Source organism: Triticum urartu, chromosome 2, assembly GCF_003073215.2.
Source record: "Triticum urartu cultivar G1812 chromosome 2, Tu2.1, whole genome shotgun sequence".
Lineage (NCBI taxonomy): Eukaryota > Viridiplantae > Streptophyta > Magnoliopsida > Poales > Poaceae > Triticum > Triticum urartu.
The window spans coordinates 18,289,753-18,314,639 of record NC_053023.1 but is presented as its reverse complement, the minus strand read 5'-3'; the positions used below and the strand labels follow the sequence as shown (position 1 = coordinate 18,314,639).

Sequence of the window (24,887 nt, the reverse complement as noted above, 5' to 3'; positions counted from 1 at the left end):
ACCACCTTGTCATGCCACCTACATGGGCCCTTAGAGATCAAATCTGAAATTGTCATATGGGCTCTAGGCCCATCTCATATTTCAACAACAAGCAGGAGATCAAGTTCTGCCATTTCAGCATTTATTACTAATGAGATGGTTGGGAAAGTATCCCGCAAAAAAAAAAGAGATGGCTGGGAAAGTAATAGTACAGATGGCGAGGGCAACATCTTGAAAGTTACTTGAAGCTCAGTAAAAAAATAAAAAACATAACTATGCTCCCCCGGCAAATTTTGTTGTGAGTGATATGGTTATGGCAAACGCAGCCACGACAAATGCTACTGACCATAACAGACTAGTAGATCCTGAAGGAACCACCCACACTGGCTGTATAGCACTGTGCTGAAACAGCAGGATGCAGACGAGTCGTAGAGTACCAGCTCTAGCCCTTATAGCTCTCAGATGAGCAAAGGTGGATGTGACCCAGGATCTTAAGAAGCCGAAGAACAGCTGGGAGAAAATGCCCAAGCCTGCAATAAGAATGGGTAAAAACCCAGTACCCCCAGGTAACACCAGGAAGAGTGCCAGAGCCACAGTGATCATCAGACCCAGGGCTGCGACAACAAGGGCAAATGTCCCAGTAATCAGGTTTTTCAAGCGCGCCCAGCCATCTGACATGGCAAAACCAGCACGCGCACAGAAATATGTGGCCGCTGCAGAGCAGACAAACGCGATGGAGTCGGAAACCACAAAGGTTTGGAAAGCAAGCATATTGAAGGGAGCGTCCTTGTCCATCTGCTTGATCACGTTGAAGGGCGCCAAGAGTGCTGCATTCAGGATGAGTACCGCGCACACGGCCAGCATGGATGCCGACTTGCCCACTCTTTCCGATTCCTTCTCCCAGTCTGGTTTAACAACATCTTTGGCAAGCTGGTCCCAACTACCGACACCAAAATCACCACCGCCATGCAACAAGTCGAAAAATATCCACTCCCGAGGCCCCTGGTAGAATGCGCACACACCATGTTAAAAAAAACAAAGAAAATGCCAAGATAATAAATATACTCTCCAGTGCCAGTATCGAGCCCAACTGCCTAGTGAGAATTATATATATACAAATATAAACATCACATACCTTCATGCATATCACATCAGGGTGAAGCCTCAAGAATGCCAGGTCAAGAGGCGTCCGCCCCTCCTTGTTTGCAAAGTTGAGGCAAACCTCCCTGTTCTGCATTAAAGTGCATACAACTTTCTCACTTGCACTATTTACGGCTAGATGAAGGGCAGTATTCCCATCTTGATCCTCTGCGTTCAGAATTTTGTTGAATTTCTTTTCACCGCAAACATAATCCACAATATTGAGCTTTTCCTTCTCGACTGCAACATGAAGGAAGGTCTGGCCAGAAGCATTGCGTGATGTCTCGCAATAAGAACACTCTTTGAGCAACTTCTTTACTGTATCAAGTCTCCCATGTGCAGCGGCAATGTGTATGGGCATCGATCCCGTACAGTCCACATACAATGCGGAAAGTGGGTCTTTTTCCATAATAAATTCTACGATACCCGAGTCTTGGGGTGGTTTGCAGCACAGAAACTTTATCACAATATTAAGATCTCGTTGCAACTTGTAGAGTAGGAACAAAATAGTGTTGTGTTCCCTGCGTTCCAAGGAGAGTGATGCCAAAAAATGCAGAGGAGTGCTGCCGGATTCATCTACCTGCGATGTAAGACCTGCCTTCCATTTCAGCAGAATCTCAACCAGTCCTGCAAATAGCGTTAACAAGATTAACTGTCACTTGGTTTATGAAATTTTACTACCAAATTTCTTAGTTACTACTGTACCTCTGTATCAAAATATAAGTAGCCTACAAAAACGTTTTATATTTTGATATGGAGGGAGTAGAATGCAATAACAAAGAAAACACAAAGGGCACTATAAATATTGGGTTCTCCTTGCAGAGGACCAAAAATAATCAAATGAGAAAAGGATGTCTCCACTATCTTCTCTCCCTGAGGAAATACGCTAGTTGTAATTTCGTGTGGCTATAAATTGAGTTGTTTTTATCTTTGGATGCAGATGCCAGTGAAGAATGTTCTTCCATTATCCTAAAAAGAAAGAAAATATGGGGTAAACTACCTAGGCTCTATCCTCATGCGGACAAGTGCAAGCAGTCAGGCCTTGTTAAAAGCTCCTTTTGGAAAGGAAAACAAGAATAATGGGAAACTGCAGACAATAATGTGACGGTGAGAGTGCATCAGCGACGCTACATATATATGCTGCTGTCTCATGTTACTATGATTACCTGGACTAGAAATAATTTGCTGCAGTGTTTTCTACCGTTACAGTCGCATTGATTCAAATCCATATGACACAAGATGGAAAAGGTAACACCACTAAATGCCTTGAAAAGGAGTGGAGGGAAGTAAAATTGCCAATTACATACCTTCGTCGAGGAGAACCACGGCAGCATGCAATGCAGTTTTTCCTGCAGGGCCTGCAAATGATGCCGAATACTTGTTTTGCTTTCTTGTGAGGGCCTCAACGATCTCAATCCTTCGTATAGTGGTAGCCAAGTACAGTGGAGATATACCCTCATTGTCCACTATCTGTACCAGCGCGGGCCAGCCAGAGTAATCAATTTTTTCGTCCATCGAAATTAGTGCCTTCACAATCTCAGCATGGCCGTGCCGCACTGCCTCATGTAAGCACGTTTCTCCTTTGAGATTTTGGGCCCTCAGAAACATGGCAATACCATCCTTGTTCTCGTCCTCCATATTTTTCAAAAAATATTTGACTCCAGGAGCCGCACGATTCAGTGTTGTATCTCTGTTCAAAAACCTGGGAATTGTGTTCCAACCAAGATTGGCAGTTACTGTATCTGTATCCTCTTTCATTAAATGTCCCAAGAAAAGTTTGCCAATGTCATTACCCCCTCTTGCAGCTGCACAATGCAGTGGTGTATCTCCACTGTTGTTCACTGCTAATAAAAGCACTTCTGCGAGGGTTTCATGGTTCTCCAAGATGTCATGCAATAGTTCAACATTTCCAAACCTTGCAGCAATATGGAGCACCCCGTCCCCATCGGAGGTGACTCGATGACATGTACTAAGAAAATCATAGGATGCTAATGCAGGATCTGGTGCACCAGATGCCGCAGCGACTTCTCTAGTGGAACTTGCATGTGCATTAGCAAGCACGCTGGAGCTTACAGTGGATACCTCTATGGTAAGTTTATGATCAGATGGCCCATTATTAGATGGACTAACACCACCATGCTCTCCCTGATATCCAGTGCTAAACGCTGCAGTAACTTCTCTACTGGAACTTGAATGAGCATTAGTGAGCTCGTTGGAGCTTTCAGCAGATGCATCTGGCTCCGCTGTCATGGTAATTGAATGATCAGCTGGTACACTGCCCTGCTCTCCCTGATATCCAAGCGCCGCATCAGCTTCTCTACTAGAACTTGAATAAGCATCATCAAGTTCGTTGGAGCTTTCAGTAGATGCCTCTGGCTCCGTGAACAAGGTAATTGAATGATCAGATGGTGCATTATTAGATGAACCAACACCACCATGCTCTCCCTGATATCCGGTACTAGACGCTGCAGCAGCTTCTCTTCTGGAACTTGAATGAGCATTAGCAAGCTCATTGGAGCTTTCAGTAGATGCCTCTAGCTCTGTGCCCACGTTAATTGAATGATCAGATGGTGCATTATTAGATGGACCAACACCGACATGCTCTCCCTGATTCCCAGTACCAAGTCTAGTGCCTTCCATCGCAACCTTGTGCAATATGCAATCCATCATCTCCCCTGTAGAGAACAGTCACCTAAAGTTCAGTCAAACAATGCTATAAATTACTAATTGGTGAACAATTGAGAGAAAAAGATGGGATCTAGACTGCGAAATTGGTGGGCCCAATAACAATTCTGTAGATAGATAGAAGTATATGGTAACGTGTGTCGCAGAGAATTGAGTTGTATCACAAACACAACTATATTTAGCAAGGATTCATCACAAAGAGATACTTGAGTACAAATACAACTATACATTCCTATGCGCAAGATGCAGAGAGAAAACTGTAGAGTCAAAGCTTTATTTACATTTTTCATGATGATATTTTTCATATAAAGATTGTATATGCATTAGGTCTAACAAACAAAATCATAGAAATCACAAACAACTATCATATAAATCATAAAAACTGTTGAAAGTTCAAAAGAGGAATGGTACAAACAACTATCAGCGATATAAGTTCCTCAATTTTTTCTGCCCAGCTTTCGCGCTTCTTCGAAATACCACTTGAAACTAATGACTTGAATAGTGGATGGCCGAGAAAGCATGTATATAAGTCAATGAACGTAATTTTTCGAAATGTCAAAAAAAAAGAGTCACACATGTCAATGTTGGAAGTCTTCTAGTTCATGCAAAAAAAAAAGATCTTATGTCCTGCGCAAAAAATAAAGCCGAGTTTAGAGAGGACCTTCCCCTAGTACGAGAGGACCAGGAAGGATATATTCGCGAGATCCGGGTCACAATTTGTACTCCTTCCGATCCAAATTAATTGACGCTAGTTTGGTACAAAATTAGTACAACTTTGTACTAGACCAGTGTCAATTAAAAAACTAAATTTGTACTCCCTCAGTGGATCCCTCCCATAATATAAGTACGTTTTTTACGCTACACTAGTACAAAGGATCGGAGGGCGTACCTTTTTTGCTTTTTTAGAAAACTAAATTTGTTTTTTTAGAATATGGATCTGCTTCTTTTGGCATGAAATTTTGTGGGCCTGATAAAAGACTCAAATATGTACATGCATAATATTTTTCGTGTAGGTGCACCCAGGAGCCAAACCCCTCTCTTTCATCTCCAAACCAAAAACATGTAGTATATCAAATAATATAGATTATAAATAAAAGACTGAAATATGTACATGCATAATATTTTTTTAGTGTAGGTCCACCCAGGAACCAAACCCACTCTCTTCCACGGTCACATATATCTAATAATATAGATTATAAACAAAACTGACAATGTTTTTAGATAACGAAAGTGAACATATCCAGTTTCCACACCTTTTGTACCGAAAAATACACACATCCCAGTTATATGTTTTACAACTTCTTATAGAAAGTGATTTATAATAATATATATAGCCAGACACCAATAGTGCGAACACCTAAATAATATCAAAGTTCTATATATAAATAATACCAAGTGTGTAATTACAATAAACAGAGAAATTTGCAAAAAAAAAAACAAATGATTGAAGGTTGCTTATCAGTCTATGACAACCACTAGGAAACCTTGCGACAAACTGTACCACAATTGAGATTTTTTCTATCTGAATGGCACTCTGTGCTTGCTCTGAGGTGAAAAAAAAGTTTTCCCAGTTTCATTTTAAAAAGTAAACATGTCAATATTCAAGTACTCTGTGCTTGTAAATTTCCATGTAAAATAATATCAGTTCTGCACCTATACGAAAAGAACATGTTCTTCAAATTTTGCGTTAGTAGGGCACTAATTTTGTTAGTTTTTCATTGGACATAAATGTTTCTTTGTTCACTCAATCTATTATTTCTCAAATTCGTCGGTGTTTACCCGTTGTGTACAAAGATACACAACATCGTGGGCAAAGCAACTACTTTGATCTAGAACAAATCCTACCACCTAGCTAAAGCATTATTTATCTAGAGAAGAGCATATCAAGCCTCATTATATATGCAGACGTGAATCCAGGGGTCTGGGGTTCAGTCCAGCGCTATTCACAACGAGTACCATTGGTATAATAAGATGTGTTCGTTTGTACTGTCGTATATTTGCCTGCGATTTTGTGCATGTGGGTGCACTCAACTTTTTCGTGACCAGTGCCGAAGCCAGCATTCGTACAAATCGCATTTTTAGTCAGGTTTTCTAACTTACTTGATGTATATTGTTCTTCAATTATAAATAGGTACTTAAGTTTTTCACCAAAAATAATAAGTGTACATCTGTACACGTATGTCCCTATGTACCTCTTCCCATGGGCGATATGGTGTGTGTGTCTGAGGTGTGTGTCAATGTGTATGTCCACCATATTAGGAATAAAAAGTCGACACTAATCAAGGCTCCAGAGCATCTCACCAGGAAGATTTTTAATCTTCAAAGAAACTTCATCGGGCAGATTTACATTGTCATCCTTGCACAAGAGTATGTATGCCAAAAAATCCTTCCGCAGCTCCCTTGATTCCTAGTAACATATGATATCCAGTTAAGTATTTAGGCCAAAACGGGGAGAAAACATCAAGGTGCGTGGTGGCCACTTACAGTCGGAAACCATCGAACAAGTTGATGGCCGTCCCACAAGCGCATGAAATTGAATACGAAAAATCCACTATCACCGCTACAAGTGCAACGAGAAAAAAAGGGTCAAGTATTTCACACACAACTACACAAGATACAAAGGAAAATAATCGAGGCAAATTGCATGACAAGTGTGGATGCTCCATTGTGTTTTCAATCAGATGTTGGAATCTATCTCATATTTTCAAGGTATTGATTTCTACTGTACAAAGTAACGTCTCCACTATCCAGCCATGTGCATGATTCTCATCAACAAAAAAATGATCTCAGTAGCTAGAATATCTATTGGTGGAAATTTACCTATGAAGCCACGACAAAGGAGATAGATTCCAACATCTGATTGAAAATCGACACCATTAAGAATGTTGACTTTGGTGTGCAAATGTTTGGCTTTTGTAAATAAAATGATATTCACCACAACAATAAAATATATGTGCTTATTAGTACTGGGTATATGGTTCGGCCATCCATAAAGGTTGAGCCACTCACTACTACTCCCTCCGTTCCTAAATATAAGTCTTTTTAGAGATTTCAAATGGACTACCACATACGGATGTATATAGACATATTTTAGAGTCTAGATTCACTCATTTTGCTTCGTATGTAGTCACTTGTTGAAATCTCTAGAAAGACCTATATTTAGGAACGGAGGGAGTAGCACATTTTCTCATGTCGCCTAGAGCGACTCAATAATTGTTGTGGCATCCAAGAGAATCCAGCTGGTGTTAGATGAACCTAGTTCAATCCAGGAGTATCCAAAGTTAGTTCAGTCCAGGAGTATCCAGAAAAGTCCAGGATTATGCAGAGTGGGTAGGTATCCTAGTAGAAGTAAGTAAGAATAGTATCTAGAGTTAGTTCAGTCCAGGAGTATCTAGAGAATTCAGGACTATCCAGAGTTGGTAGGAGGCCTAGTAGAAGTAAAGAGTCTTATCGGTTGTGTTCAAGTCAGTTTGGGATAGCTCTGTAAAGGAGCAGTTTGTGATAGTTCCCAACTGTACTGTTCATTGAACAGTGCCTGACTTAGAAAAAAACTAAGGAAGACAAGCAATGAAATATCTAGTTCATACCTATGCTTCTCTTTTACCCCTCTAATTCTCCAATCTTTTCCCACTACCCTTCTACAGTACCATGATGGCCATACGGCAATGACACTTGCGTCCAGCGAGTATCCCACGCTACAACCCCATAGCTAACATCGGCTACAACATCTTATGGTATCAGAACCTACCACCATGGATGATGATGCGCCTGGAAAAAAATATCAATCCCAATGATGAAGTCCTGGCAACGAAATTCACAAGGAGTTTGCTTCGTTGAATTTGTGAGTCAAGGCACTGGAGGAGAGGTGAGGGTGCCCGGAGTGTTAGTAGCAACTAGCAAAAGCACAGGTAACTCTGATTTGGTACTTGTTTTTTTCATCCTTGCCTTAACGGCAAGGACGCCAAACTTAATCTGTTATTTAAGCACATGATACTAAAGAAACTAACTATTTTTAGCAAAATAGGTCCATCTTCCATCTCACATTTATTCCATGCTAAACCAAACTGCATAAATATAGTCAGAAAACGGTCCAGTTAAAGGTTGCTAAACAGTGGTGTGCTGAACTTATTTTAAAACTATGCTCATGGAAAAGTAGCTAAGGAAAAGTTATTGTCTTGTTTGGCAAACCAAATCATAGTTACCTCTTGAAATACAAAACAAAACATTAAATTTACCCAAGGAATGTCTCTGATATGGTTTTCTATAAAGCATGACATGATTTGAATCTCAGTTGATTGCGATCATACCAAAAGCTGATAACCAAATGACAAAAATATGCAAAAGCAGTTCACCAAACAAGATTATCATATGCCACCATAATCCTAGACACAAAAAAAATTCTACATAACTTATTGCCTTTAGACCGTGCTCTTCCTGGCATATGGTCCGGTTGCTACATGTCCAGAAAAGAGCACGGTGTAATGGAAGAGAACCCTACAGCAACGGCTAGACAAACAATGACAAGGGATCCTACATCGACGGCTAGACAAAGTGAGACAAATTGTGGGACCAAATAAGTTAGAAGTTCCTTTTGTTTTTTTAAATGGGGCAAGATAGCCATTTTCAAAAATTAAAAAGAAAAGAGTGGTCCAGTTAATTTAGAACGAAGTTATAGTTGAACTTTCACAGCAGACAAATTAGGAAATGAAACAAGTTTAAGAACTTCAAAACAATTAGTGAAACAGAACATACCTGTCCTGTTGTCTAGGTACTTTGGGAAACTGGTACTCCCAGCTACGAAAATCAATTGCATAGTTCATGGTTACGGTAAGTGCATCACAGATGTTGCATCTCGTTTTCTGGTGCCGCTTGGTGGGATCAGCACCTTTAGTGGTATCTGGTCGAGAGTCCAGAATGCTGAGCTTCTGATCACACATGTTGAAAGCGTATAAAGTCCATTGGTGATCATGAAAGACTGGGATGAATACCTAGATACAAACAAACAACACTGTTTAATTTGTACTCACTAACGGAATCCATTTCATATGCATATAACTCAAACTGGACTGGTTTAATAGCATAACAAGATCACGTTTACAACACAGCTAATTTATTCACCCTAGCTTTCTTGTAGAAAGTGCGAGAAAGAGATCATACCATATGTGATTGTGAAGCGTTATACAGTACTGATCCAGCATAGAATACTTTTTTGAGATCCTTGGGATCCAAATGTCGACTCATTGATTTTTCTGCCCATTTTGAATCAGCATAGTGCCTCCAACCGAGGCACTTGGTATTCCAAAAGTCACGAGCATCCTCTCTGCCCATGTTGCTAACAACAAAATTTAGCCAATTACTCATTGCTATTTCTTTTTTCTGCTTTTTCTCATCGTTCATCATTTTCTCAATCTTCACTAATTCCGGAAGATCTTCAAGGCTTCAACAGATAACACCCATATATAGCGTGGAAAAGCAGTAAGGAACCGCATTATGAGCAAAAAAATAGACAAGTAAAAACCAGTAGATGTTGATGACACGTATAACGTACTATTGCCATATGGGTGATGGATTAGTGGTAATGTCATGATACAAACCCTCCAGTACTTTGGTGTCTGGTCGATGAAGAGATTGTCGTTTCACCAAGAAAGGAGACTTCAATGCCTTGCTTGGCTCAACTAGAATCTTTGTTACGGGAGCAACTTTATACAAGGGTGCCCCTGTAGGTGAAACAATTCTTGGTGTGTCCTGTATATCGCAGTGCACAATCAAAGAAAAGTGAAAACAATATAATAACGAGGACAGTGGAAATTATACAGTAAGCTGGAATCAACAAAACTATCAAAACTGACATAAGGGATTGCACAGATGCATTGTCATCAACTTCAGCTATTACGAGAAACCAGTATGTGTCATCTAGAGTAAAGATATGCAGAGGTGACAAAAGCGGAGCCAAGGATTCTGATATTCTTTTGATCAATATAAAACCGGATGTCTGCTGAAAAACAAGGGACGAGTAATTAGCACCTGAATATCCGGAGAAGACATTTGACAGTGATGTCTCTGCCAGTCCTGGAGGAGATTAACACTGCAAAGACTGGTGACGGATGAGAGAGCTCCTTGGCGCAGCTTTTGTAGACGGGCGTGGCTACCTACCCATTACCCGGCTGGAGCTTTCCCAGAAACTACAAGGTACAGAGTACGTACGTACATCATAATGTAATCTGTATAAAGGCGACTGCACTGCACTGCACCTACCGTTTGTTAAAGAATTGGATGCTCCACGCTGATCCGAGGTGAGATGATAAAAAACGGTTGAGCGCGTAGATCTCGGAAAGACCAGGAGAGTTGACTGCGTTTGAAATGCCCAGCCTGCACAGGACGGATTCAGATTTCTGACAGATAAGGAGAAGAGAAACTGAAAAGGGGCTGAGGGCCTGTGAGAGGTAGTACAGGGTTGGCGTTAGGCCGTTAACCTCCCACGCCAGCCGGTCCCGGATCTGGCGGCAACCGCGGCTCGTTGGCTCTCTGCAGTCGGGGCAGCTGGCTGGCGCCTGGCGGTTGGAGTGCTGGGCGCCGTCTGGCCTCCCCTCGGTGGCGGGGACATAGTGGAGGGCGGGTATCAGCGTCGGAGGTGGTTCTGCAGCACACGGCGAAGGTCAGAACTGCTGTCGAACAGGAAGCACGACTGAATCGAACAAATGCAGAAGAGCTTCTTACCCTCTGAACCAACGACGGAGAAGGGGACTTGCAGGCCGCAAGTATATGTACTAGGAAATTGCTGCCGTTTGGCTCTCTCTCGTCGGCGCCCATGAGGCTCGCCGGCCGCCGGAGACGGGGGAGAAGGGGGAGGTCTGGAGAGTGTACAAGAGAAAGTGGTGGTACAGTCAGCGACGTGGGCTCTTTAACCAGGCCCATGGAATTATTTCATGTCAAAGGCCCAAATTGGGCCCAGAGGCTTTTCGGCAAAAAGGCCTGATAGAAATCCGCCTCGATCTCAGAAAATAGCCGGAGCTCTCCCCGAAAACCTTTTCCGCAAACCCTCCGTCCCCGCAGCCATGGAGGACACCACCACGCCGCCGCCGCCGCCGCCGCCGCCACAGCAGCAACAGCCGGACCAGCAGGCGCCCGAGCTCGCCGGGGAGAAGCGCAAGAGGGAGGAGGAGTCTCCGGCGGCAGCCTCCGGGGAGAATCCATCCATGGAGGCCACCACGCAGCCGCCGCCGCCGGAGCAGCAGGGTCAGGAGACCGAGCCCGCCGGAGAGAAGCGCAAGAGGGAGGAGGAGTCGCCGGAGGCAGCCCCCGGAGACGCCGCACCAGCATCAGCAGCAGCAGCCCCCGCCACCACCGGCGAGGGCGAGCGGCACCCGATGTCGAAGACGAGCCTGTGCTCCTTCTTCCGGCGGCGGGGGGGCGGCCCGGACGGGTGCAACCACGGGGAGGCGTGCCGGTACGCGCACACGGAGGAGGAGCTGCGGCCGCGGCCCGACGGCACGTGGGACCCCACCTCCGACCGGGCCAAGAAGCTGCGCAGGGTCTCCGAGGAGGAGGGGGAGGGGGCGACCGGGGAGGAGAGGAGGGGCCGGTGGGGGCAGGAGGAGGTCACCTTCGACGAGAGCTCGCTCGACAAGTGCCTCGTCGGGCTCTCCCGGCACTGGCTCGCCGACAGGCTCAAGTCCTTCCTCGACGAGCAGGCAAGTTCTAGTACTGATTATCTCACATCTCCTACTACTTCATTTGTGTATCCAGAAGAAATAGTCTAGTACGGTAGGAAGTGAAGTAGGCCATCTACACTGAATTAGATTGAAGACCTGTATATTGCACTGAACCCGCGGGAACCGATATAACCCTGAAGCTACCGACTCTTTTTGTAAGAAATCAGAAGCAGGAATCTAAAATTTCATGTGTTAGGAGTCCATGGTAGTTCACTGTCGGGATGAGGTGGTTTTATGGGACAGATTTTAATCTCTTTAGTTGCCAATCTCATGGATATCACCAAACATGAGCTGGGACTTTTGAAACAAATCGGTGTAACCTGACAGCAGAATAACAGCTTACACGATTCTCCGTCGGCATATGCCCAGTACATTATAATGTCGGTTTTTCAGATATGCGAGGCTAGTTATATATATTGTATGAATTCGGTAGGACAAGGTGGCATGTTGCTCGTCTTGCCGTGTTTTGCCATCTAGTTCGTAGAGAAAGGCTGCCTTTTTATCTGCTATATATTTGGCAAGTAAAAATAATGTGACCAGACGCTTCTGCTGCTGAATTGCATAGAAAATGTCTTTGCATCTTCAAGGATTGGTTTATGTTCTGGGTTAAAGTATTGAGACTTGAAGAATGTTAAAAGTGTGTGTCGTCTGGAGTATACTTTGTCTAATACCTTAATGCTACAATTTCAATTATGGTTGTGCAGGGAATCTCATATGCAGTAGCAAAGAAGAAGAAAGGAATGACCGTTGGTTTTGTGACATTTGAAACTGTTGAACAACTGAGAAATGCTGTGGAGGTAATTGTCCATTGGTCGTGCTGGCAACCTGTTTGGGTATTTAACAAATGATAATGAATTTTGTCTCACAACTCGAGTAGGTCCTTAAGGAGAATCGATCTGGTGGAAAGCAAATAAAGATAGCAGATGCCAATCGCAGGTCTCATCAGAAGTTGCATTCAGAAGGACCAGTATCTAATAATGGGGCAGCAACAGAAAACAGTAGTGACGCTGCTGCTCCTGCTGATGGAACATCCGGACCTGAAGCAGCAGGAGCAAGTAAAAGAACTGTGCGTGACGCAGTTACGCCCCTTGCGCATATGACATACAGTGATCAGCTAGAGCACAAAAAAAGTTCAGTGGCACAGTTACTTAAGAAACTTGTAAGATCAATTTCATGTCCATCCACCATTTTTATCTCTGAAGCAGCTCTATATTTGCTGAAATTGTGTTCACTTATCTTGTTGTCTTGTACTGCAGACTCGGAATGCTAAGAAAGCTTGCCCAGCTGACGTTACATTACCAGATTGGATTTCCAACGCAAAGCAAATTGGTAACCTTCTACTCGTAGTATTGAACTGTTGATGTGCTATTCTCATTACTTATGTTGATCACCATGTAGGTGTTTTACGAACACCTTGATACGAGATACAATATGGTATTCAATTTTTATTGTTCCTAGGCCTGTTACACAAAATAATAGATACATAATGTTGCTATTGATAAGATATGTGTGTAACCTTGATTCGCTACGGGGTAACAATTTACATTTCCGAGGATAGACGACTGTGTCATGCATGGCATCCTTATGTAGTGGATGCTTGGCCCCTTGCCCTTCCCTAACACAGCAACTCCTAACAGATTTGACTTTCTTATCCTAGACTTCAGATGCCTGTTGGACTTTGTCCTAATCCAACTATTTCCTATTCCACTCTCATTCACCTGAACTCTGCTTGTCCACTATGTATGTGCACAACAATTATTAACGTTAGCTATGCTATGAGCACCTTGCAATTTTGTTTATGGTGTTGTCCTGTTAATGAACTCCTGGATTTGTTATCTGGAATGCTTAAAGGGAAACTTCAGAAAGTTGGGAACTCTTGCACTGCAGTACTGCTTCTATTTCAGTACCATTTAGAGTCTCTTCACCAAAATACAGAGATTATCTTGCTCGTGTATAAAGTGTCTGTCAAGCTTTATCTCCATGAAAGTGAACACAATTAGCAGTGTAGCACACAACACACAAAGCTTTCTGAAAAAAAAACTTTTATTAATATTCACCTATGAGTGTTTGCAACACATACAATTTCTGAGTTCATTTGCTTTGCTCTGCTAACCCGACTAATAATCCCGAGTACCCGGCACATGTTATTTCATTGTTCTAAACAAAGAAATCTTACAAAAGGTTGTTTTTTGGCTGTATAGCACAGAACACACAAAGCATTCTGAAAAAAATCTTTTATTAATATTCACCTTTGAGTGTTCGCAACACATACAATTTGTGAGTTCATTTGCTTTGCTCTGTTGACCCGACTAATAATCCCGAGTACCCGGCACATGTTATTTCAGTGTTCTAAACAAAGAAATCTTACAAAAGGTTAAATTTTTTTGGCTGTATCCTAAAACTAAACATATGCGCGGTAGCAGTTCTTTGTAGGTAACTGGCATAAACATGTTACATTAGCTGCAATCTGCCAAACACGTTTTCATGCCCCACTTCTTGTATGATCTTCTGCTCTTTAGCTTTGCTAAGTGTCTGTCCAATCATCCAGGTGGTCTTTCTTGCAAGCTTGAAGGCATTCTGGAGTCCCCAGTGATTGATGGGTATCGTAATAAGTGTGAGTTCTCTGTGGGACATTCCTTGGCGGGTAAAAAGACAGTAGGGTTTATGCTTGGGAATTTCAGGTTGGTTTGTTGCTGCCTCTTTTTTTTTGTTCACTGGCCTTCCAGTATTAATGATTGATACAACAAAATCTCAGGGAAGGTGTGACTGCTGTTGAGGAACCTGTGGACTGCCCAAATGTTTCAGCAATGTCCTGTAAATATGCTATGATATTCCAAGATTTTCTGCAGTTATCATGCTTACCTGCGTGGAACAGAGTTGATAATTCTGGGTTTTGGCGCCAATTCACAGTATGCTCTCGCTAAGCATTTAAATCTGCATCGCATGCTTTTGTTTCTGTTTTCTTTTGAGATTGTGCATAGTTAATTTCTCTGCTTATCCACCTGACAGGGATAACTGTTTATTCTGTGGTTTCCATATTAGGTTCGAGAGGGAAGAAGTCCAGCTCAAGCTGTTGTTGCACAAGATACACAAACACAAATATCAGAAGTCATGATTATTATCCAGGTTGTTTGGACTGATAATGAGATGTGCAGTCAGTTCAATGCAGTACAAATTTCCTGTTGGCAGTACCACTGACAAGCTATACTTTCTATATTTCCAGGTATGCTCCACAGGTGTTGATGAGGTACTGATGAAAGATGAGTTTGCCAAATTGTCCAAGACACTGGTGCAGGGGGCTGCAACATGCTCACCTCCATTGCCTCTAACAACTATAGTAGTTCAAGTAAGTTTAAACAGTTGCATCAGAGCTATGATTCTATGCATTTTTTCCTTCAGGAATTCTGTGTTGCCTATGTCCATTAAGTTGCTCTAAATGTAGTTTTATTGTAGTTTGTTAACTTAATATGTGTTACAGTGCTCTGTGACAGTTCGGTAAGCCTGCTTAGCACTTGCCACCTAGTTGGTGACTTTGTACTTTTGAACAGTTATAGCAGACTTTATTGTTTGAACTGAACAGTTATACAAAGCTCTCTCTCCATTTCAAAATAGCAGTCATTTTAAAACATGTGCAATCAAACTTTTAAGACTTTGCCAACTAATACAGTTATACACAATTTTGGGAATGTGGTGAGTGAATTTTATGGCTATGTCTATTCTTCATTCAAGTTTAGACATGTCAGATGCAGTTTGTTTCAAGAAGTAGGCTTCTTTGTTATTCTTGAAATATTCGATGCTAATGAAATTTTCACTCTCATTCAGGATCACACAGGAATATCAAATGTAGCACCAGCTGACTGTCCACTGATCCCACTATTGGTGCCAGAAGTGGACCAATCAGAAGAGGGAGCAGTGGATAAAACAAGAATCCATGACCACATCAGCAATCTTCGGTTCTCTCTGTCACCAACAGCATTTTTTCAGGTTTGTCTTAACTGCGAACTACTTTGCCAATTGGGCTTTGTTGACTTTGGTATTGACTCACAGTTACACAGGTTAATACTCTTGCTGCAGAAAGATTGTACACCCTTGCTGGTGATTGGGCCAATCTCAATTCGGACACATTACTTTTTGACGTATGCTGTGGGACTGGAACAATTGGCCTGACATTAGCTCACCGTGTTGGAATGGTAATTTCTTTTGCACATTTCATCTTATTGTCAATGATGGTTCTTGTTTCCAGTATATTGCACAACGCAGTTGTGAATGTGATTCATGTTAGATGGCTCAACCATTGCTTTGGAATATCATTTCTCATAGTTATGTTGCTGAATATGCTAGGTTGTTGGAATTGAAATGAATGAATCAGCGGTTGTGGATGCTCAGAGAAATGCTCTTATTAACGGTATAAAAAATTGCCGTTTTGTCTGCGGGAAGGTGAGACTTATTTACCCTAATGAATAATTCTATTACTCTGGTGTCACTGATCATGAATCATCTTCACATTTGATTTCCCAATTGTTTGTACTCACCACAATAATCTCAACTGAATCCTCATGCTGGGAATAAACAGGCTGAAGATGTGATGGGGTCTCTTCTCACAGAGTATCTTGGTTCGCCACAGCAGCACATTGCAGCTTCTGAAAGTAATTCAGAAGTTAATGGTACAGGAAAAAAAGAGGATATAGTTGGTGATGCAGAGAATAATGGTAAAAGTACGGAGAGCTTAACAGAGAAAAATGAGAGTGGTGAGATAAATGAGGACTTGGATGATGGGATTAGCAAAGAGTTGGAAGGTGGACATGAGCAATGCAATGAGGCTGTTTGTAACCAAAATAGTGAGGAAGCATCACCATTGGTCAATGAGGAGTCCATTGATGCAAAAGCAGCTGACTGTTCAGAGCACACCAAAACCCGCGAGGAAGGTTCTTCGATTTCTAAAAATGACGTGCTTGCAGCTACTGCATGCCAGTTCAAGAACTTTGTTGCTATTGTAGATCCTCCACGTGCTGGGCTTCACCCTACTGTAAGTAAATTTCAGTATTCAGTTTTCTTATCATAAATAATACATAGTTACTTTTATGTTTAGAAATGCTTACTCGAGTCTTAATACCTGATACCTTGGAGCAAGCCTTAGCCCTTTGGTTGCTTAATACATTGATGGATTTGAGCTATATCGTTCTTACCTGTGATATATTGTTAAATGCATGTCACGGATGTCTATATAAATGAAGCAGACTTTACAGAAATTTTGTTTTTAATAGAGCTGGTGATCACTAGAGTAGTGCGGTTGCATTGCCAGGTACAGTAGGTATCCAGGATGTTTCTTCCTGCATTATGACCCAACTAGCAAGCATGAACCTTGTCATTTACGAATGTAATTTGCACTACTAAATAGCACCATGTTAGTTGATTGAAGCACCCCATGCTGATTGGTTCTACATATACATTGTTTTATTTATTTTTCCTGTATGCCATTCTGCTTGTGATTGGACTACCGACCTTTGTGGAGAATCAAGCTCACATATTGAATATTTAATAGGTGATCAAGGTATTGAGGACTCATCCACGCATCCGTCGTCTAGTGTAAGTACTCCCTGTACCTGTTCTGTGCTATACTGATTAGCAGAAAAGTATTGTGAACTTTGTACTGTACTGGTGAACAGGGAAGTAAAGCTTCCCATTATGAAGTTATCATGCCATCTGGAAACAGAAACACATTATTGAAAACTCAATCTCAAGTTGGAAAACGTCATTAGAAGTAGAAAGAGAAACATGGATGACTTAGAAGTACTCCCTATACCTGTTCTGTACTCTACTGGTGAACAGAGAAGTAATGTGAGCTCTGTACTGTGCTGGTGAACAGAGAAGTAACGTGAGCTCTGTACTGTAATGGTGAACAGAGAAGTAAAGTTTCCCATCACGAGGTTATCATGCCATCTGGGAACAAAAATGCATTATTGAAATCTCAAATCTCGGTTGGAAAACGTTAGAAGAAGTAAAAAGAGAAACAAAGACCTGTAGTTTTTCAGAAGTTTAAACACATAATGTTTACATGTATTTTTCTTCTTACTGCTCTGACATTCACTCTTTGCTTCAAATTTACCAGGTACATTTCCTGCAATCCAGACACTCTAGTTGCCAACGCAATCGAGCTGTGCACCCCATCAACCGAGCATAGGGAAAAGAACAAGGGCCACCGTGGATGGCGAAACATGAGCAGCGCCGGGCTCGCGAGGCAGAGGACCAAGTCGATGCCCAGCTCGGAGCCCTTCGTCCCCAAGAGGGCCATGGCCGTCGATCTGTTTCCCCACACCTCGCACTGCGAGATGGTCATGCTCTTCGAGAGGTGAACGAAGCAGCCGTTGTTCATTTAATCCTTATTACTCTAGGGATTATTTAATCTCTGTCGATGACCGTACCAAAAAATTCTTCGGTCTCCTCATTTTGTTGTACCAAATGTACTTGACCTAGAACCCTGACTGTAGTTGAGTGGAGATCTGTGTTTGCTGTTCTCAACTGCATTTCTTTTGTTTATCTGCCTTGTTAAATGGATGCTGGAACTCAACCAGTGACCCAGATCTGCAACATCCAAAAATTGTCATGGTCCAGTGCCATTGCCATTCTTGCCAGGGAAAACCTTAGAAATTGCAATGGTCCAGAGCCATTCTTGGCAGGGAAAACCCTCATAATAAACCAATGGTCCCAGTGTCTGCACAAGATGTGATGAACAGTAGTAGGAGTAGCGGATTTATTTGGCCTTGATTGCTATCTTGCCAAACCAGACAAACATGGCCTACATAGGTATAATAATAAACAAAAAATATCTATGGATGGATGGAGGGCAGTGCCCACAGGAAAGCAACGGCTCCCAATGGCCGTAGCAATCTCATCATCGCAAGAGGATGATGGAAAAATAAAAGTAGAGGAGGTGTGGTAGGTCCAGCATCATATTCATCCGAATTCGAGAGCACCCTTGCCTTTATTGATGCCCAAAGGCATCTATATGTATGTGGCAACGATGAACATGGTGTGTACTTGCTTGTTGATGATTGACAATTTATTTTTTGAGATTCTCCGTGTATAAATTGCCGAGATTTTCCATGCCTCTTGATCGATATCCAACAATCTTCGCCCCGCTTCGTCTAGTATGACCTAAAGATTCGAAAGTCGGCATCCGATCATGCTCACCCTGCTGCATATATATACTCCTATATAGGAGTACAACATGAAGATTGGAAATTGCGGTTATGTTTTGCTGAAATTGCAAAGTTTAGCACTAGGACTAGGAAGGATCACGCGTTTGTTGGTGGACCAGCATTACATTGAAGCGCACACCAGGCTTGACCCGAAGACGAGGTCTCCGTTCCTGGAATATAAATTTGGTGGTGCAACGAATAACACCCACTGACTATGCCGGTGGGGGTTATGATGAACTCTCTATGAAGGTGGAGGAGACCGAGCAGTGAGGATGAGCACGTGCAAGCTCATCCCACCACGGCCTTGTTTGGCTGCCGGGCAATAATAATGCCTTGAATTGTGCTACTAGCAAAGTCGTCCTTGACCTTTTACTTGATGCCAGAACTCAAATTTAATGCCCAATCATAAGGTAGCACTCCTACTAATCTAGTATGAAATCTAACAAAATTACATATTGTGGAATGGAATTACCCTTTTTTTGCGAAAAGTGGAATTACCCTTTTAAGATAATAAAACATGGTTATGAACTTTAATTATGCTGTCCAAATGTTTCTGAAGATACTAGTCAGTAATCACAGAAAACTTGGCAAGTCCACTGCGCTTGCGCTAAACGATAACATTTACGGAACTTCTTACACGCAAAATGACAAACAATATATCACGAGTGAAAACCCAACAAAGCTATTCTGCCTAGTCGTCGAAATTCCACATGCATTATTATTCCTGGCAATGAAAGGAAACAAAACAAACATTTCATTTTTGCGAAAGAAATAAAAGGACATTTCACATGGGTCCACGAGGCAAAAGCATCGTTTCATGGGGTGTTTTCATGGGCTGATATTTTTTGCGTGTATGTGTGTGATGGCTGATTCCAGCTGCTTCATTTTGGCCATGTTCATATCGTACCATTTTATTCATAACTGGAGCAAATGGATAAGGAAGTCTGACCAGAATGCCCTTAATTATCTACGAGCCGTGTGGTGGAGAGAAGCGTCATTTTTAATCAGCAAAATCCTGCACCAATCGCTGCCGCCGTCTACACATAAAATTTTACCTGCCCATGTCACCCGGATCTCCGGAGATCAGCCATGGCTGGTTGCTCTTGTCCCGGTGTGTGCTCTCCGTCGGCCGGAAACGGAAATGATCTCACGGCAGCTTCTTGTCGAGTAGCCACATACGGCGTCCTTGTGAACCTCGCGTTGACTTTGCTATCATGACACGTCAGGCAAGAGCAAGAGAGACGGAGAGGCTCATCCTGCACACGTGGCAGTCGGGCTGGACACCTGTCAAGGCCCCAAGGGTGTGTGTATTAAACTCGAGGTGTGATCTCGCTTTTGCTTTGCATCTCCATGAAATGATAGACAAAGCCTTGTGGATTATCTGTTGGAGCGCTTTGGCGCTGTCTCAAGATAATGAGACTAATCATATGGACGCTGGCACGTGGCTTCGATGGGTTCGTTGCTGCTCATCAAGCTAGTCCTTTCCTGTGATCGTCCGTGCACTTTGCAAAATCGAAATCACTCAGCGTTGATAGTACAGGGGAAGTATCAGGTGATACCAACACTTAGGTGCTACCATGATATCAATATTTAAAAAAAAAATCAAATGTTTCAAAAAATTCTGAAAAGAATCATGGATGTTCGTAACATATGTGTCTACAAACCCTAAGAAATTCAGATCCAAATTCGATATACACATTGAGAAAAAAAAAGACAAATCTAGTGTGAATAGTATAGTTTTTCACACTATTCATGTTTGTGTCTTTATTAACACTATTCATGCTGAATTTGTTTTTTTTGTTTCTCAATGTGTATATCGGATTTGGCTCCGAATTTTTTAGGGTTTGTAGACACATGTGCTGCGAAGATCTATGCTTTTTTCAGAATTTTTTGAAATGTTTAGATTTAAATTTTTCGAATTGGTATCATGAGAGTATCTAATCAATGTTCTTTCCACAAACAAAAGCTACTTACTGGCACATGTGCCGAGTAGCCTAGTGCAGTATGCAACTTAATCTAATTGCTTGAAAGCACGCACCACACACCGTATAAAGTTCACACAACAACCTTGGTAAATATCATGCACGTCATAATCTAACACAAGTTGCATTCAAGCTCCGTGCATGGCCTCGCTCCAACCGTACCAGCGTTAGTGCAGATCCCTGTCAAACAGATTCGCACTGCGTTTTCTACGTACTGCTGCTGTTCGCTTTGGAACACAAGTCACGAGCTGTCAATTTCTGCAGAAATATACAACGCGTGTATCATCTTTTACGTTTTCGTCGACGCATATCGCCCGCTGACACGCGACGGCAGAGTGACCCTCTAATTCCAAATGCAAAGTCTCACTCCACCCGCCCTTGGTAGTTGGCACTCCTCGTGGCCAACTTTTCCCAGGTGGAAGCTGTGCAAGTTATTATGTAAAAAATGACGCACAAATACTCCCTCCGTCCTATAATATAAGACGTTTTTTTACACTAGTATAGTGCTAAAAAACGTCTTATATTATGGAACGGAGGGAGTATATCATAATGTCCGTGGTTTTTAATGTATCCACTTTCTAAGGACTTGGCAAAAACATGCTTCCAAGTGTTGAAAAAGTTCCGAAAAATAATCACGCGGACAGGTGTCAGATCCAAACTTACCCACGTAAATTTCCACAAAGTAATACAATGATTTGCGACCAACATGAAAATAAGAAACGACAATGATATAATTTGAGTTTTGAAACATAAATTATTACCATTACCAGTTTCTCCTTTCTACCCTTACATGAGTAATTTTCGAACCTATGGACACGATATTTCTTTTGTTTTTTTTTAACATACAAACATGCTCTTCTCTAAGTTTCATGAAATGGATTCCATAGTATCTTGGGTTAAAAACACCTTTTCGAGAATGGCTGCAAGAGTGTTGTTGTATCGACATACTTGGCACTATAGATTTTTGGTGTGTTATGTCTAATGAGCGTTTTTGTATTAGTGACAAAGTAATAGAGATATATTATTCTTTCAAAGAAAATAGAGATATATTATGATTTAAAATATGTAATTTATAATAAATCTGTATTTTTATGAATTAAATTCTCCAGATTTTGGCGCACTTGTTTGCTAGTTATATGTGTTTTGGTTATTTTAATTGACAACTAAATCGCTTAAAAGTCAAATAGACAAATCTTACTCCCTCCTCCCCATTTTGCAGGTTGTAAACCCCCTTGCGCATGCGAATTTCCTTGGATATAATAATTCCTATAAATTTGTTTGTTCATGTCTCAAACAAGCAATCCCGCGGCAAGCATGATCAATAATCTGCAAATCTTACTATCTTGATATGTAGGAGACCAAACAAGCGGATACAAGTTGTGTGATGGAGAGAAGTGTCCTTTTCAATTTAGAGAAAACCTTGCATATCAATCTCTGCAGCCGTCAAAACTTTAATTTTGCTGGCCTGTTTATATCAGCCGATCACCAGAGATCAGTCCCATGCATGTGTTGGCCGCAAATGGAAATGATCTCACTACTTAATCTTGTAGAGGGAAGCTTGTAGAGTAGTCATATACGGCGTTTTGTCCATCTCGCTTTGACTTCATTATCTGCACACGTCAGACAGATCAAGCAGGCGAGAATTAATTTGCACACGTGGCAGCCGTGCTGGACACCTGTCCCATTAACCCGTCTTCTTCTAGAAAGCCCTTCAAGGACCTGTATTTAACTCTACAATCTCATTTTTGCTTTTGTATTTTTTAACACGGTATAAACGTAGACACTCATACATACACATATACACTCATCGTTACGAACACACGTACACACACCCTATCACGAGAGACTGAGCCGGCACATTATTTTGAGATTGACAAAGTCATCACAAATGCCATCATAGTCGACGGGACGTCTCCTCCCACTGAACGCACATCATCGGAAGGCCTGAAATAAATTTAGAAAAATGCGAGTACCAAAGTTAAGTCTAGGACTTGAACCATGGTGGGTTGGGGACTTTTGCTTTTCTATTTTAGTAGTACTCTTCCGTCGAAAGTCCTCTTCTACTCCCGAGCTCAAATGTTCCCTGATGAACAGTAAAATAAAAAAATTGAAAACATATCATAAAATTTTGATTTTTTTTATGGTAAACTTTGATTAATGTTTTTGTGTGCGTGAGAAACTTCGACACGGCATGACATTCATGGAAGTTAGAGCCAAAAAAACAAAATAAGCACTCTAAAATTCTTTCAAAACCAGCATTTTTGGAACATCACTTTTCTCCATGAGTTTCATGAATGTCATTTCTTGAGAAAATTTTGCGAGCATACAAAACATTTTCAAAGTCTATAAAAAAATCAGAAATTCTTGATTTTGCTTCCTTTTTTTACTATGATCAGGAAGCATTTGAGCTTGGGAGCAGATACCCCGCGTCCACCATCCATCACTATTATAAGATGTTCTAACCTTTCCAGTAGACATATTTTTGTGTGTATATTCCTTATTTCAATACATATCTAGTCTATATTAATAAAACATTTAAAACATCTTATATTTGTGAATGAAGGGACTATCTCAGTAGGAAATTGGACTAATCACACTAATGCTGTGACGTGGCTTGAGTGGAGTTGTCAGTGCTTATCAGTCCTCTCTTGATCATCCGTCCACTTTGCAAAAGCGAAATCAATCAGTCTTGGCACGTACGTACGTACTAATCAATGCTTATTCCAAACTAAAGCTACCTCCAGTACACACCGAATTCTCTCTCTTTGTTTTTCCTTAGTAGATAATGGTTGATTTGCATGAAAAGTACGCGCTAAACCTGCCTTTTTGTAGCACGATGTGCCGATCTGATCACTCAGTGCTTTAGTGCAACATGCAACTTGATTTGATTGGTCATAACTCACAAGCATGCAACAACACAAACCGGATAATTAACTAGGTGTTTTGTTTACTTTCTTAACCTTGGTCAATTCCATGCGCGTCATAATCTTTTTCCTTTGTTTGCGAGAAGCTTTCAATCCGTTCATAATCAAATCATCTCCCCGGTCCATTAACCACGTAACGACGACTACAAGCCGCACAACCTCAACTAAGATGCTGAACATAACAAGAAAGAGAGCACGGTCACTCCCGCCGTTGGGGGCCAAGGCTCTTCTAACTACCACGACCCAAAGGCCATCGAAAACGAGGCAGACCAGTGGTGGCACCGACATGGGCAGGAGAAAACCTAATCGCGCTTGAGAGTCTATTCTTGAGGAGGAGGAAAGAATCGAGTTCCCGGTGCACGTCATAATCTAGCACACAACATGCATTCAAGTTCCCGCGTTGCGACTACTACCAATAACTGAAATTGCATGGCCTCATAAATCGTACTACTAGTACTAGTTGGTGCAGATCTCTTTCAAGCAGATTTGTATTTTTTGTACGCGCGCACGTACCGTCCCCTTTGGAGCACAAGTCGCGAGCAGTCCATTCCGTAGAAATATAGGACGCGTTTTTATCACCTTTATGTTGTTGTCGTCGATTCATATAGATCACGCGCTGACACGCCAGGGAAATTCGAATGCATGCAAGTCTCTGTCCTTTGTGCCGAATCCCTTACATTCCAAATGGAAGTCGTCCTAAGATGTCGTGCAAGCTATGCGGAGAATGACCGTAGGAATTTGTCTTCAAGGCTGTCGATGTCGTGCAAGTTATTTAGAGCGTCTTTTTGTTTTTCCTTGTGTTTCTTTTTCAGAAGGCCGAATGCCCTGTATGAAATAAAAACTAGCCCTTAGAAAAAACTATTAAAAAAGAAATTATAGGCAAGCCCTAAAAATAATAATCAATGTCACCTTTGCATCAATCTGCGCTTGCCGTGAGCAAAGTTCGTTGCTGCTTCCGTCGTCGATTGTCGATGTCCAAAGATTTGTTCATGCAAATTTGCAATTCCGTGAAGCAGCATGACCGATCCTTCTAGCAGAGGAGGAATTGTGCCGGCTTGCTTGGATATAGCACCGAGCAGAAGATCACTTCCGCTTTGCGCATGATGGCCTATGGTGTTCCGGCAAACTACATTGATGACAATTGGCAATGGCAAAGAACACTTCTATCTTATATATATGTCAAACAATTTGCAAAGAATATGGTATAAGTGTTTGGTCCACGGTGCTTGAGAGCACCCAATGCTCAAGACACTCGGAGGATTTTGA

General features: G+C 41.8%; 2 protein-coding genes across 2 annotated transcripts; one reads left to right on the top strand and one right to left on the bottom strand.

Annotated features, from left to right (window-relative positions):
- Positions 1-95: 95 nt before the first annotated feature.
- Positions 96-10,420, bottom strand: LOC125535220. Its single transcript, XM_048698267.1, has 11 exons — positions 10,255-10,420; positions 10,060-10,173; positions 9,829-9,889; positions 9,353-9,549; positions 8,962-9,241; positions 8,557-8,792; positions 6,289-6,364; positions 6,106-6,211; positions 2,427-3,794; positions 1,115-1,746; positions 96-981 (listed from the first exon to the last, which is right to left on the bottom strand). Exons 3-11 carry the CDS (start codon positions 9,847-9,849, stop codon positions 253-255), a joined length of 3,645 nt encoding a protein of 1,214 aa, XP_048554224.1. The 5' UTR covers positions 9,850-9,889; positions 10,060-10,173; positions 10,255-10,420; the 3' UTR covers positions 96-252.
- A 382-nt stretch (positions 10,421-10,802) lies between these two features.
- On the top strand, positions 10,803-18,035 carry LOC125535221 (zinc finger CCCH domain-containing protein 24). Its single transcript, XM_048698268.1, has 14 exons — positions 10,803-11,495; positions 12,221-12,313; positions 12,394-12,675; positions 12,773-12,845; positions 14,065-14,197; positions 14,272-14,425; positions 14,559-14,642; positions 14,740-14,862; positions 15,339-15,500; positions 15,572-15,706; positions 15,858-15,953; positions 16,090-16,542; positions 17,059-17,102; positions 17,626-18,035. The coding sequence occupies exons 1-14, from the start codon at positions 10,860-10,862 to the stop codon at positions 17,867-17,869; spliced, it is 2,712 nt and encodes a 903-aa protein (XP_048554225.1). The 5' UTR covers positions 10,803-10,859; the 3' UTR covers positions 17,870-18,035.
- The last annotated feature ends 6,852 nt before the right edge of the window (positions 18,036-24,887 follow it).